This window comes from Bos grunniens, chromosome 19, assembly GCF_055505025.1.
Source record: "Bos grunniens cultivar Pamir isolate PY7600 chromosome 19, Bosgru_T2T1.0, whole genome shotgun sequence".
Classification (NCBI taxonomy): Eukaryota; Metazoa; Chordata; class Mammalia; order Artiodactyla; family Bovidae; genus Bos; species Bos grunniens.
This window is the reverse complement of record NC_141183.1, coordinates 14947902-14963961: the sequence shown is the minus strand read 5'-3', so window position 1 is coordinate 14963961 and position 16060 is coordinate 14947902. Positions and strand designations below refer to the sequence as shown.

Sequence of the window (16060 nt, the reverse complement as noted above, 5' to 3'; positions counted from 1 at the left end):
AGATGCCTCATTCTCTCGTTCCTTCCCAGGGCCCCTAGTTCAGGGTATCTAGCTAGTCACACAAAGTAAAACTGGAAGGTTACTGCCTAGAGGTGTCGCCCACAATGATGCCCTTGGACTCAGTGGCATGCACAAGGCCCCACCTGGAGCTAATTTACCCAGACCTCCATGCTTCTAAGTCCCATTAGCTTCTCCTAACACTGGGTCTTCCCCTGGCTTCCAAGTGTTCACGCGTCACTTTGTTTTACGTGGCTGTGCCGGGTCTTGGCTGCAGGTGGCATCTTCAGCTGCGGCATGCAAGATCTTTTAGCTGCAGCGTGCGAACTCTTAGTTGCAGTATGTGGGACCTAGTTACCTGGCCAGGAATTGAACCCAAGCCCCCTGCATTGGGAGCGTGGACTCCTAGCCACTGGACCAACAGGGAAGTCCCCCACGTGTCACTTTATGATGAATGCAGGTAGCAACTTTCTCCTCCTACTTTCTGCTTCGTATCAGCTATGAATTCCCATCATTAAGAACCAGCAGGCCTTGGAGAAGGTTCTGAGAATTATCCTGTGTACGTGGTGACAGCTCTTTCGCCACTGCTCCTGTTCCAAATAGCAAAGCTGCTGACTGGCGGGGCTTGGGGTGGGTGGTGGCAGAGTATCATGAGGTCTAACCCCACAACAGTCTCTGAGAACAGCTACAGCTTGGTTGCAAAGTAGTCTTTTTGGCTCACCATCCCACACACTCATCACTGCTGCAGTGTCGTTTTTAAATACAAATGCCTGCAGTGTGGCTGGAATAATAAAACCACCTGGATAAGTACAGGAAAGCTTTACTTTTATTCTCCTTTTCCTTGTCATGTGAAGGCACATCAAAGAAAAACTGCAGTGTTCCTTGAATTGTTTATGACACCAATAAAGGAACCAGGCTCTCAGTCCAGGCTGCAAGGACTTCCCAGGCCCATCAATGAGAACTTCTATGGTTCAGAGGTTTCAAACCACACTGGCTCCTAAAACAGTCCGGAGCACCAAGCTTCCTGCCTGACATATTTGGGAGCTTCCAGATGAAGGGCAGGCAGTCTGCAGATCAAGGGGCTGGGCCTCTGTACTAGCACATTCTACCACAGAATGACGTTTTATAGTCTCCTGTCTTACCGAATGCTTAAAAAATATTCCCTACCTGCCCTCAAGAATTGCATTATGTCCTTTATAAAAACTAAATAGCATCAGATGCACAGGAAATAAACCCACTGATGAATCCCCTAAATCAAGCCATTTTTCAAAAAGTGACTCTTTCAACTCCCACTAGAAACAGGTTCACAGAACTGCTTTATAAAGAAACCAAGGCCCGTCTTCTGCACCACTTTAAAAGCCATAAATCTGGAGGCGGAATGGAAATTGCAAACACGCCACCATCCCCATCTCTCCAACGCTCTACTTGGCATGCATTCCTCATTCCTTACTCCCTTTGCACTCACTGTATGAGCACTGGTAAGAGGAAAGCAGACTTGCTGCCAGGCGATTTCTAAGCAGCAAACATCAAGTTTCAAACCCTGTCAAAGATGGACCATCCTGGCCTTTCCACTGCTGTGGAAAAAGAAAAAACTCTCTGTAAGCTGTACTTTTAATTGTAATTATTTTTTATCTTCTTGAAAGATCACTCTTATCAAATCTCTTTAAAAAAATCTATTTGGCTGTGCTGGGTCTTAGTTGCCACATGTGGGAATGTAGGATCTAGCTCCCTGACCAGGGATCGAACCTGGGTCCCCTGCACTGGGAGCATGGAGTCTTAGCCACTGGACCATCAGGTAAGTCCCTCAAATCTTTTTATTTTTAATTGGAGGATAATTGCTTTACAATATGGTGCTGGTTTCTGCCATATATCAACATGAATCAGCCCCCTCAAAGCTTGACTAAACGTTTTTCCCCAAACATGCAAGTGTCAGGGATTTTTTTTAAAAAGCGACTTCTTAGGGAGATGACAGGGTCAATATTAACTTACTGCCCACATTTTCAGATTAAAACCTCATTCATTCATCCATCTATCCATCCATCCATCACTTAACACGTGCCTAGTACATGTCAGGGGCTGAGGACACAGTGATGAACAAGATGGCCATGGCCTATGCGTTCATGAAGCTTATGGTGTCCTGGGAAAGACAGACAGTAAACAGCAACTCTAGCTCTGATAAGTTCTGTGAAAGTGAGGTAGAGAAGGCTAGCTGTGCCTTCAAAATGTAGGCATCTCTTTCCATAGTGGGAAGGGGCTTCCCTGGTGGCTCAGAATGTAAAGAATCTGCACTACAAGAGACCCAGGTTCCATTCCTGGATTGAGAAGATCCCCTGAAGAAAGAAATGGCAACCAACTCCAGTATTCTTGCCTGGAGAATTCCATGAACAGAGAAGCCTGGTGGGCTACAGTCCATGTAGTCCACAGGGTCACAATGAGCTGAACACGACTCAGTGACTAACACTTTCACCCTTTCCATAGTATAGAGCCACTGCAGAGAAGAAGCTGCCCCAACGAGTCCTAGATTTCCCAGGGCCTCTAGCGTTGTAGAGGGCCTGTGGGACTAGCTCACCCCAGTGGAACATGAATGGAAGTGATGTGTGTCACTTCTGGGTCCAGGAATTTAAGGAGGTACACCTTCTCTTTGCTTTCTCTTTCCCCTTCTGCCAGCTGGATGCAAGGAACTCTAATAACTTAGGGCGGGGGTCAGCAACCTGGGCCCAAGGCCTGTTTCTATGAAGTTTTACTGGAACAAAGCCACACTCATTCATTCACATATGGCCTACAGCTCCTTTTCTGCTACAACGAGGAGCTAAGTGGGTTGCAACAGAAACAGAGCCGTAAATCTAACATATTTACTCTGTGTATGTGCGCACTCAGGCATGTCCAACTCTTTGCAACCCCATGGACTGCAGCCTCCCAGGCTCCTCTGTCAATGGGATTTTCCAGGCAAGAATACTGGAGTGGGTTGCCATTTCCTCCTCCAGGGGATCTTCCCGACCTAGGGATCGAACCCACATCTTTTACATCTATCTACTTGATTGGCAGGTGGATTTTTAACCACTGCGCCACCTGGGGTTGGGGTAAATATCTACTACCTAGCTGTTTAAGAAGTTTGCCGAGCCACAGGATGGAAGGAACTTGGGCTCCTAACCGACATGGGCCCCCATCCACCTACCGCCAGGAACACCTATACTGGACTGTTAAGAAGGCAAGGAACAGACTTCTAATTTGTTACAGCAAATGTTATCCTACCTCATACAGAAAGCACAATGTCCAATGAGAAAATGGAACAGAAGACAGATGCTCAAAGTTAGGCTCCATTATACTATCCTTTTCTTATCACAAGATTGTGTCCTAAATTTAATGTCAACACTGCTAAATGTTTTAAAGTGTCTTTTTTTTTTCGATTTGGCTGCGTCAGGTCTTAGCTGTGACACACAGGACATCCCCTCGTGCGGGATCTTTCACTGTGGCAAGCGGGTTTAGTTCCTCCTTGGCAGGTGGGACCTTAGTTCTCAGACCAGGGATTGAACCCTTGTCCTCTGCCTTGCAAGGTGGATTCTTAACCACTGGACCACCAGGGATGTCCCTAAAGCGTCATCTTTTTAAAATGCTCCCCCAGAGTGTAATTTCCTACTCAGTAAAACTAATCAAGCCCAAAGCACAGTTGCATTTGAAATCTTCAACTTGCAACACACATCCTACCCTTCCAATTCTTGGTAGTGGCCCCTTTTAGAATAGAGAATGTATTTAGCCAGGTGTCTAAAAACAGCCCTGTGCACCAAACAAAAGACCTCAGGCTACAACGTACAATTTTCTTAAATTACAGGTGTCAGTCCATGACAGCACTGAAGTATTTGTTCTCTGCAAGGAAAATCCAAATATGTTTATCGCAGGGACCAAGGGTAAAACACCTTCCTTAAAAAGAAAACAAAAATTCAGTCCTGCCTGGCTCCCCTGGGTGACTTTGGACGAGTAACTTACCCTCTCCGTGCGTCCACATCCTCAGGAGCACGTTACCTAACTGGAGAGGGCGGTGGTGAGGATTAAATGAGATACTATACCCAGCATTCAGCCAGGCCCCTGTCGGTGCTCAGCTTTGTAGTGCTGCCTTTACTGTTTCATTATCAGATCAAAGCAACCACACTGTGCCATAACTTTGGCATCTTCTGTGTAGTTAGTAAATTCTTGACTAATTAGTAGAAAACTTAGTAAATTGTAGTCTCAGCACTAAAGATCGACGGATTAAATTAAAATCTTCCCAAGACAATTAAGAGCTCAAATCAGTTTAAACGGAATACTGCAGTCAGTCATTAGGCACTGGAAGCAGTGTAAGCAGCATTTTTCTTTGCTAAAGTTAGCACTAACTTACTTACAGGGCATGTAATTCAGGTAGACGCGGCACCACCCTTATCGGAAAAGCTTAGCAACCATGCATAATGATCACTTTTGCTCCACTTCTTACATGAATGCTACACTTAAGTGTGTCACAGCCTCAAGACTGAGCACCAGCTTCTCTTAAAAAAGAAACACTCTCTTAACCTATTGCCATGTGAAAGGGGGGAAAAAGGTTGAAGTGCAGAACGCAGGCATACCTCATCTTACTGCGCTTTGCTTTACTGAGCTTCACGGACGTTGTGTGTTTACAGATTGATGGTTTGTGGCAGCCCTGCACTGTCAGCTGATGGCTGACATTTTTTCAGTAATAACTTTTTAAAAAATATATATTTTATGGAAGTACAGTAGATTTACAAAGTTGGGGAGCAATGAAGTATTTTTATTTATTCGGCTGCAGAGGGTCTTAGTCACATGGGATCTTCAATCTTCATGGCACCACGGGGGATCTTTAGTTCCGGCACCATATATCTTTTTTGTTGTTGTGCCAACTCTTAGCTACGGCATGAAGGATCTAGTTCCCTGACCAGGGATCAAACCCGGGCCTCCTGCACTGGGAACATGGGAGTCTGCCACTGGACCACCAGGGAAGTCTCCTGAAGTATTTTTAAATTAACGTGCATACATTGTTTTTTTAGGCAGAATGCTATTGCACACTTTACAGACGACAGTATAGTGTAAACGGAACTTTTACATGCACTGGGAAACTGAAAATTTGTCTGACTCCTTTAATGCAGTATTTTGTTTTATTGTGGTGGTCTAGAACTCAACCCATAATATATCTGAGATGTCTGTATATGGTCCCATTGAACCAAAACAAAAAGAGTTCATGTGTGATAGATGTACTCATATTTGTAGAAATGTAGGAAAAAACAAGGATATACACCAAATATGTATATGTATGTATTATATATTGTATTAACTATAATTCCCTCCTACTACTGTGATAAAGAATAATTTTTTCCTTAGAGTTTTCTGTGTTTCTTTAAACATTGATCGTGCATTTTTTTAAATAAGGGGAAAAGGTTATTAAATTAAAAAATAAAGCAGAACAAACAGTATTTTGCACTCAGAGTTCTTCCCCTTGTTTTGTGGGGTTTTTGTTTTGCAGTAAATAGAGATCATGGTGCCCTTTTTTGGAGCACTCATTTAAACAGAGAGGAGGAAAAACCTGTTAACAGAGAAACCAAACAAGCTTTGAATTATCAAAAGATCAGAAAACAACAAGTGTCAGCAAGGATGTGGAGAAACTGGAACCCTTGTGCACTACTGGTGAGAATGTAAAATGGTACAGCCACTGTAGAAAATAGTATGGCAGTTCCTCAAAAGATTAAAACTAGAATTACCATACGATCCAGCAATTTCACTTTTGGGTACACAAACCAAGGACTTGAAAGTAGGGTCTCAAACATCTCTTTGTACAACCACGTTCATAGCAGCATTGCTCACAAGAGCAAAAACGTAGAAACAACCCAAGTGTCCATCAACAGATGAAGAAATAAGCAAAATGTAGTTAGCATATACATACAATAGCAACCTTAAAAAAGAATAAAATTTTGCAATATGCTTCAACAGGGAAGAACCTTGTGGACATTATTCTAAGTGAAACAAGCCAGTGACAAAAAGACAAATACTGTGTAATTCCACTAATATGACATATTTAGAGTATTAAAAAAAAAAAAAAACAAGGAAGTAGAATGGTGGTTACCAGGAGCTAGGCAATAGCCAGGAAAATAGGAGGTTATTGTTTAATGGGTTTAGAGTTTCCGTTTTAAAAGGTGAAAAGGATATGGAGGTGCATGGTGATGATGGTTGTACAACAATGTGACTGAATATTAAACATAATACTGCTGACCTGTACACTTAAAAATGGTTAAGATGGTAGATTTTGTTAGGAGTATTTTACTAAAATTTAAAAAATACATATATAAAAAAAAAGTATATGTGCTTAACTTATGACCTATATAAGCCACAGTTATGCTTTCAATTGTGTATATTATGAAACATATAGAAGCACCAGAAACTTTTAAAATACGTGGAAATAAATACAAATGGAAGCTCTAATATTTTCTTTCCAATGAATTGCCTCAGGCACTCCTCGGGAGGTCCAAACCCTAAAATCTGACAGGCACAGAAAGGTAATGCCTCCTTCTCAAGCCCAAGCCCCACTGTGCACAGAGCAGCGTGTAACAGCCCAACCCTGACATTAAAATCCGTCTTCTCTTCCTCCTTCCCTTCTCTTGTATTCCAGGAGTCTTTAACCCTGCTCCAGGGTCTCAAAAAAAATTTTTTTTAATTATTTATTTATCTGGCTGTGCCAAGTCTTCACTGTAATATACAAGATGTAATTCCCCAACCAGGAATCGAACCCAAGCACCCTGCATTGGGAGCATAGAGTCTTAACCACTGGACCACCAGGGAAGCACTACCCTCAAGAATATTTAACCGTAACAGACTCAGCTACCATGAATCCTCAGTAGGCAGCAAATGCCTGGCAAATTCAGAGAGAGATCGGAATGGAAACGAATGGAAATGCTCCAGAGCTATGGAGATCCTTGTGAAGCTACCTGGTGAACTGGCAAAACAGGAGCTAGAATGAGGTTTACCAAACAAGTCTTGGGTGCCTGGAGATCCCAAAGTCTTAGAAACACTGCTTGAGCAAACACTTGTGGAGACAGTGAACTAAAAGGATACAGTCAGATCTACAATGAGGCTGGATGCCAGCCAGCAGCTGCAGAGAGGCTTACCTTCAGGATCTCAGGTTCTTTGATATCCAGAGATCTTGGGTTCCAGTGTTGTAGATGTTTATGTAATCTGTGATGTTTATGAGCACTTGGTGGTGTAAAAAACCAAATCAGGCAGACTGCAGTCATGAATCCAAGGCCAACGCCCAGAAAGAGTCCGCTCACGTAATGCGGGAGGGGGAGGATGAGGTACGCATAGACGCACAGGACAAAGCAGCCCAGTGTCTTGACGGGTAATTCCAGCTGCTGCGCGGCCGAGTCCACCTCGTGGTCACTGTCCAGAGCTGGGCCATCGTCCGCTAGCCCCTCTGGCTTGAGAGGGCCTTCTGGGAGTTTCTCAGCTTTACTCTCCCCCTCCGGTTCCAGGTCAAAGTCCTCGGTGTACAGTTCGCAAAACTCTTCGTCTTCTTTGCTCGCTAAGGCAGACAAAGAGCATTTCTCAAGAACCAGGGAGCTGGTCTTCGGGCCTCCCTCCTTCAGCCCGCTCCCCTGGGAGCTCCTCGGTTCCGCCTCTCTCGAGGGCTCCTCGGAGGACTGTGGCTGGTCGCTCCTGGGGACGCCGGGGTCACTCCCCATGCCCTCCCCCTCGGAGTCACACTCCTCCTCCTTGATGCTGTAGTTGTTATTGCTTTCCAAGTGACCGTTCAGGCTGGACAGATTGGAGAGCTCGGAAGCACTTGAAGATAAGGCTTTGGGCCTGTGGCTGCCACTTTCTTCCCCTATAATCTTACTGAAAAGCTGAAAAGGGTCATAGATGACTTCCGAGAGGCGTCGCTTAGTGTCTTCGATCTTGGCCTCCATTTCGGGCACTTTAAAAAAGGAGCGCGTGTCGGAAGGCGACGTCAGAGGGGAAGAGGGTGCAGTTTTGGAATCCCCACCTGTGTTCCGCGGCTGCGTGAACTGCTTGAACAGGTGTAAATTCAGCTTGGAGTCCGGGGGCCTGTAGGACACGGCGTCGGACTCCTGCCGGGAGGTGTCGGTGGACAGAGACTTGACTAACGTCTTCATCAAGTGCCTGTGCCGAGGCGGGTGGGGGGATTCTTTTGGCTCCACCTCGGTCGACAGGGACTTCACAAGGCTCAGGAAGGGTTTGGCGCTGGAAAGCGTGGAGGACGAGGCGCTGGATGAGAGGATGGGCGACCGGGAAGGCGAGGACAGCGGGGAGGAAGAACTGGTTTTCTGCTCGGACAGGGAGGACACGCTGGGAGAGCTAGCTATGGGCCCCGACGAGGACGACCCCGGGGACAGAGCCAGCGGCACTGTACCGAATACTTGTGCGGCCGGAGCAGGGGGCTCCAGCAGCTTTACGGTGTTCTCGGAGACGGGCACCACGGCGGGGGACACGGACAGGCCATCCGCCAGGATGAGCTGGGCGCCGGGGCCAGCGGGGTCATGGCCACCCCCGGGTTCAAGGTAGAGGTCCTCCTTGGCTTCCAGCCCCGTTACAACGGTCTGGTCGTCCAGCCCCTCCTCCAGGAGCTCCCGGAACTCCTCCTCCTCTTCCTCCTCCTCCTCCCCGGACACCGAGAAGTGGATGGCAATAGTGTCTCGGGACAGGGACCTCTGCACGTGCACTCTGGGGGCTGATGGTTTTGGCATGTCAAGGGTTTTCTCGGCATGGCGACCATTCAGACTTGTCATCGCCGGCTTCACAAGGGCTCAGGCTCTGTGAAAACAGGGAGAAAAACCAAAAGTCAGAAAGTGGTTTCTCCACGGGAGACGCTGTCCTGTGTGGACCAGAGTGCGGCTAAAGCTCACTTCTAAATGGTGATAATACTTTTACCTGGCAGATGGCCACCCTTTCTCACTTAAGCAGGTTTAGTGGTTTAATTTTCATCAGATAAATTCCAGCGAGGCATTCTCTTTTATGAGCAAACTACCCACCCGTGTTATAAATGCCATACAACCTGTCTTCCTTCACAACATCTAAGTGGTTGTTTCCTCCCTGTTAACTGGCCCATTTCTATCAGTAATTCTATACTGCAAGGCTTGAAAGACCTGCACGACAGTTGTTACCAGCATTAGTTCGGAACTCCCATAGGATAAAATGCAGCATCCTGGCGATTCTGAGGATCTCGGAACAAAAATTTCACCAGTGGCTTTCTGGCTATAAAAAGTGAATCCTGGAGGGTTATGGCTTTCACTGCAATTTTCACAGCAATCCTAACAATTATTTGGCTTGTGTCTCCCACCAATGTTCATATAGCCTGACACTGCAAATAAGTAGCAGAGTAACCAAGGGTGGCAAGGGACATCTGCAAACTAATTGCTGTGACCGGCTGGCTTATTTCCCAAATGGTAGGTACCCTGAGGCCAGAGTATTTAGGCAGCCATGAAGACATGGCCATTTCTAAGACTTCAAGATAAAGCAAAGTTATATTTTCAGCTGAATCCAAGGACAGGAAAATGAAGTCTCAGTGCTGAAACCTACCACCAACTGAGAACTCTGCTAAGAGCTGGGGTGAGAGACACGGAGGCGACGTCGCTTAGTCGCTGTGGAGATAAGAGACACCCGAAAAGCTGAGCAGCAAAGCAAAAGAAGCCAAGCCTACCTGTGACACCCAGTGCATGACACCGTTCCCCACTCCCCATTCACTTAGGGCCCATTTATAGGAAACCAGGCATCATGACAGGTCCTACCAGAAGGAAATGAACACCACCATCTGGAAAGCACGACTGTCAGAGTAGCTAAAATGCACTTGAGGAGTGACCCTCAGGCCTTCTGAGGAGGGTGAGAGCAGCGCGGGAGGCAGGACACCCGCCTGCTCCTTTAAACTGACAGCAGGCTGGCAGGACAGGCCTGATTAGAAAGAAGGGACGAAGGCATGAAGACGAGCATGGGCATGGTGTGTCCTGCCACATGGGTCTATTCTCCATGTCCAGGACGGAGGGTGGGTGTTGGGGGCGAGGGCCGGCATGAGTGAGGCATCATGGAAGAGAGGAAAGGGCAGCCTCGGGGCCAGGAAACAAGGCTTCTGACACTTGATCCTTCTCCAGCTGACTTGGTGGGACCTTGAACAAGCCAAGACCTCTCTGGGTCTTAGAATCTTCATCTGTCAAACGAGGGACCAATGACTGAGACTGTCCAAATCTCAAACTCTTATGTTTATGTTTACAGGTGAGAGTACAGAACCCAATCTGATACTTACCCTGGTAATCTGCCATAGAGTCAACATTGTGCTGCCTGCTCCTTTACTTTGAAGAACTCCTATATTTAAGTCTTCTACCAAACATTCAGGTTCAAAATTCTAGTAACTAAGACTACCAAAACAAAAGAAAAAGTAAACCTGTGTTTGTTTGTAGGTGATGGGGGAGAAAAATCAGGGTGGGGAGGAGAGGAAGGGCAGGAAAAACTATTTCCCAGAAACAGGCAATAATCCAGTGATGACAAGAACTACAGTTCAAGAGCCCAGTCACAAGAAAGACACATCTCAAACTACTGATTGAGAAATTACTTTCATAAAAACTTTTCAATAGAGTTTTGTCCAAGCTCCTTCATGATCCTCAGGCTCTCCCGTCTCCATTGGAGCCAAGAAAAAAGAATTTCTATTGATCAGACAAAACATTCAAATCCAGGAGCTGGCAGTAAGCTGGAAAGACACAGCTGCTGGTCCAGGACAATCCTTCCCTGTTATCTCAAAGCCAATATGTTTATTGGCTTAGGAAGAAGAAAAATGCCAAGTACAAAACACATTTTTCATTTTAATGGTCACCGACTTTTATAGGGGCTTCCCTGATAGCTCAGTTGGTAAAGAATCCGCCTGCAATGCAGGAGACCCCAGTCCGATTCCTGGGTTGGGAAGATCCACTGGAGGAGGGATAGGCTACCCACTCCAGTATCCTTGGGCTTCCTTTGTGGCTCAGCTGGTAAAGAATCCGCCTGCAATGCGGGAGACCTGGCTTTGATCCCTGGGTTGGGAAGATCCCCTGGAGAAGGGAAAGGCTACCCACTCCAGTATTCTGGCCTGGAGAATTCCATGGACTTGCAGTACATGGGGTGGCAAAGACACGACTGAGCCACTTTCACTTTTACAAGGGTAATTTTAAAATAAAATTATAGAGGTAATTTAAAAAGAAAGTTTGGTTTTTGGTAATTCTCAGTAGGCTGAAAGCTAAGCTATTTCAATTGCTTTAATAACATAAAGGATGGTCTGAAAGGCTCTGCTACTCTAAGGCTGGTGGTGAAAGTGACAGTGGGCACAGGTGCAAATCCAGAGAGCATGACCGGGGCTGAACAGGGAAGCGAGTCATCCGGGGAGCAAGAGTGGAGAGGCTCTTCTGGAGTTGAGGTGGGATGGTTTGGGAATCTGCAGGCAAAGTCAGGCCCCGTCCAGAAGGGCCAACAATAGTGCTTCCAGAAGCCTGTGGTCTCAGCAACCAGACAGGGCCATTAGGGGCCCATCTGCCCAACCCACCAACACATAGTCGGGCCTCCTGACTTTCCCAGGGACGGGGGAGCCTGGTGGGCTGCCGTCTATGTGATCGCACAGAGTCGGACACGACTGAAGTGACTTAGCAGTAGCAGTAGCAGCAACTGATCTCTGACTAGACTGTCTTCAGATCTTGTTGGGCTGCACCCTGCAGGCCTACAATGCTGTACTCGCCCAGCTTCAAGACCAAAGAAGAAACAGCCCAGACTCAGTGAGGGAGACATCAATGGTTTACTGGATGGGGGAGTTTACATGTCTGAAGCAAGGTTCTGGAGCGATATCCACCATGTGCAATGGGTGGTGAGCAAGACATGGCAGCAGTCTTTGCTGCCAAAGGGAAGGGGAGATTGCTAGTTATAGGGGGAATTGACATCAGGTTTGCTCATTGGTAACCAGGGAAACTAGCATCGGGGCATGCCCCTTACCGCCCCTTTTGGTAAGAACAGTCACTAGCTGGGGCCTGGGGCAAATATGCAGGTGGGTCAGTCCTGTGAGTAGGTGTAGGTGAAGCAGGCACTGGTAGAGCAGGGGATGTACAGAGAGCAAGAGAACAGTCATCTTGAGTGGCCTGTGTCAGCCAACTGGGCCTGAGCTGGGCCTCCTGAAGAATTAGGTGCTGGTGTGGCTCACCACTGCTAACGTCTTTCTGTAGGGCTCAAGCAGTGGCTTCAGAGGTTTGGAATAAACTCTCCCAAATTAGGTTTTACTAAAACAAGCCACATGAGGCTAAAGCAGCACTATAACTTTTTAAAAATAAGAAAATCTTATAGCCTTTTTGCTCATCTGCAAATGAGGGGGCTAGGTCAGATAAACAAAGATTGCTTCAAGGACCCAAACTGCTGGATAACTCTATGTCCTGGAACCAGAGTCCATGGATTGGGTTCTAGACAAAACTGATCACCACGTGGCTGCTCCGTCTTCCTCCTAGGGAGTCCTCCAAGCCCCCCTTCTCCATCCTTCATGGGCGGGCGGCTGGGGCCAGTAAAACTGACCTTCCTACAGCCAAGGTCAAGGGAAAAAGCACCTGACTGCTGTCCGGAACTTTACGTGACTGTGCCAAGGACACAGCACTGAATGAGGAGGGGGTGGGGAGCCGGTCAGACATGGGCTTTTGATACTCATGTCCTGATTCGCCACCACAGCGATCTGCCTCCTCAAGCGTGTCATGCATGCTTGTTATTCCTGCTTGTCCTGGCCTTGGTTTGGCCCTCCATGCACCGGCATGGAGAGAGCTAAGAGCGTGGTTCTCAACAGCTAGCATGTGACCAGCAGGATCGGGAAATAAGAATTAGTTATCCATCTGATAATCTAGCATCATAAAAAAGTAGCCTCCTGCCCTCTACTATCTCAACTCAATTATAACTGGACTCAAATAAACGAGGACAACCTTTTCTCAAGCACTCAGGAACTGAAATGTCAATAAAGGTCATTTCTCTCTCACCAGGTCTCCTTTTCCAAAGCCACCAGCACAAGACCTTGGGTTTTAACACTGATTTTGAGTCTTGTGAGGGGAGGGCCTAAAGCTTCCACTGTCAATTAGGATGATTTCTTGCCAGAGGTATGTTTAAACAAAAGGCTGATTTGGTCATGAGCAAAGTATGCCAAATATGAACCCCATCCAGCCCCAGAATGGATGGGTGTCCAAGAGCTAGGTGATGTTAATAAACACCAGAAGCCAGAGGTCTGATGTCTGGGAAAACAGGTTCTATTTTTCAGGTCCACCATTCTGCTGAAAACAACTAACAATGAAATCAATATTTTTTTTAAAAAACTGAAAAGCACTGAAGCTTCAACAACTGAGTAAAGAATCACAAGGCCAGAAGGAATAAAGAACCTCAGAGAGATGAGCCCTACAGAAGCTGCTCTTGCCCTCAAACCACTGGATGATTCTGCCAAATTGGCACCTTCATTTTATTGATCTTCTGAGCAGAAATCGTAGTTCAGGGCTGGCTGAGGTGGAGCCCTAACTGGAGAGTGTTCCCCAATGAGCTGGGACGTCAAAGGGCTACATCTACCTGGGAGTAGGAGAACCAGAGGCAAATGGCCCTCACTTAGATCTGAGAGCTTCGAGGCCATTAAGCTAGGGAAGCCAATCACAGAAAGACGAATATTGAGTGATTCCATTTCGTGAGCTATCTAAAGTACTCAAATTCAAATAAACAGAAAGTCGGATGGCAGTTACCAGGGCTGGGGAGTGGGAAGCAGGGAGTTGTTTTGTAATGGATATAGAGCTTTGCATGATGAAAGAAGTCCATAGATCGGTTGCATAACAATGTGAATATACTTTCGCTACTGAGTTGTACACTTAAAAACAGGTAAATTTTAAGTTATTTATATTTTACCATAAGACTCTTGAGTTCCTCGGACTACAAGGAGATCAAACCAGTCAATCCTAAAGGAAATCAACCCTGAATATTCATTGGAAGGACTGACGCTCAAGTTGAAGCTCCAATATTTTGGCCACCTAATGCAAAGAGCTGACTAATTAGAAAAGACCCTGATGCTGGGAAAGGTTGAAGGCAGGAAGAGAAGGGGATGACAGAGGATGAGATGGTTGGATGGCATCACTGACTCAACAGACAAGAGTTTGAGCAAACTCCAGGAGATGGTGAAGAACAGGGAAGCCTGGCATGCTGCAGTCTATGGGGTCACAAAGAGTCAGACTCGACTGAGCAACTGAACAACAATAATTTAAAAATAACTTTAATTTCACCAGTTGCAACTTTAGAGTGAAATAATATAATACTCTGAACCACCTATGCTGACTAAAAAAATTCAAAATGCTCACATTGTTCTTTAGTGTTTATACCACCATGTGATTATCTTCTAAGATAATAAATGCAGATTCATTCATTTATGCTCTCATACTTTTAGTGGGTGGGGAAGTTATTTAGACCCAAATGCTCTCTGAACCTTAGTCAGGTCTGTTTCAAGGAAGCAGAGTATCTTGAACCATTCTGGGGATGGGTCTTGATTAGAGTCTTCACTGTAAGTCTCCAGTAAAGTTATTATGCCTTGTAAAGATGTTCATAGCTCTAAGACTGAGAAAGCCTCTAATAAGGATTTCTCACCCCAGCACTGATGCAGGATCATAGTCTATTCAGTCTAAAAATAAGGAACAAATCAATATCCATGGCTCCCATCTAACCTGAATTCAGAAAATACAAAGGCCTCAACAAGAAGCTGGTAGCCAACTGCCCTACAAACATGCCCTCCCATGGATATCACGAACTCCATGATATCAACCTCAGTGAAGTCAGTTAGGATAGCAAACATCCATAAAATTGATTTTATTTCTAGTCACTCAAAAAGTTTATCATCATTAATTAGTCCACTAAAAGCCAATCAACAATAAATCAGATTGTACAATGAAAAATGAAGAACTCTTTCAAGACTCACTGTTGGCATTTATTAACTTGGATATAACAACCTCTCTGAATCTGACAGGTTTGTTTTCTGTGAGTTTTCTGGACTAGTTTGCTAACTGCCCTTCCTGCCTCTAGCTGTATTTGAAACAATTCAATCTCAAGATCTTACAGAGCCATGAAAAGAGAAGAGTTCCTTCCAGGCCACCCACTCATCAGCAACTCATCTCCTCGGTCCTCTCACATTATAACAGCCAAACAGTAATGTAGCCATTATTATTATCAACATCAACATTATTATTATTAATTTCTCAGTCATATACTAGGTTAGAGGAAGTGCTGGAGGAAGGAAAAAGTGGAGGGAAATGAGCAATTGTGACTGGAAATTAAACTTGTCTCCAGATGCAGAGAGCACAGTAACACAGCATCTGAAGAGGCAAGCCTGGTTTGGAACATGCCCCATTTCTCAGGAGCATCCCTAATCCTTCAAGATCATTGTGAAAATTCTTCGTCTTTGTAAAATCTGGCCCGTTAAGATACGTGTTGTCTCTGGACAAGCTTGCACTTGGACATATGATGTATGGGCACCATCTGCTAGCATGGGTTGTGTCAGTCAATAGTCTTAATTCCAAAGCATCTCTTGGCAGAGGAAAAGAGTCAAGCTGCATTGTATTGCAGAGGATGTCCTAACATCTCTTATCTGTGCAAGCTTTTAATAGGATGTGGTTTTATGAAAAGTAGAGAAGGGCCTCAGGACTCATTTTTTTCCACCTTGATGCTGCAGAGGAAGTGGTGGATCTGGTCAAGAACAACTAGTATAGGCAGGTCTGATTTAGCCTAAAAATCTCAAGTACATCTTAATAGCCATCCCTTGATTCATTTAAATTCAATGAAGCAGCTGAGAACTGCCAGCAGCCAACAGATTCTAATCTGTTAATACTCCACCTTACAAACAAAAATCAATATTGACATTGTAGATAATGAACTAGCGCTAGCCTTAGCTTCATTTAAAAAGAGAGAAGAAAGAGAGAAGATGGTACTCTACTACCAGCACAGGCATCCTCACAAGGCACTTAGACCTTGACGGTGAGAAACCTGGAACTCCTATGCCATCAGTTATTAGGTTCCC

The 16060-nt window shown here is 45.6% G+C and overlaps 1 protein-coding gene across 3 annotated transcripts in view; it reads right to left on the bottom strand.

The window, feature by feature from the left end:
• Positions 1–16060, bottom strand: part of TEX2 (testis expressed 2) — a 114483-nt gene that overhangs the window by 58230 nt on the left and 40193 nt on the right. For all 3 annotated transcript variants that reach the window (XR_015147416.1, XM_086356938.1, XM_086356937.1), the window contains one exon: positions 7140–8802. Coding sequence is in view for 2 of the 3 variants with exons in the window: in XM_086356938.1 (XP_086213064.1) it covers positions 7140–8777 (1638 nt within the window). In the remaining variant the exon portion in view is untranslated. The remainder of the gene's footprint in view (positions 1–7139; positions 8803–16060) is intronic.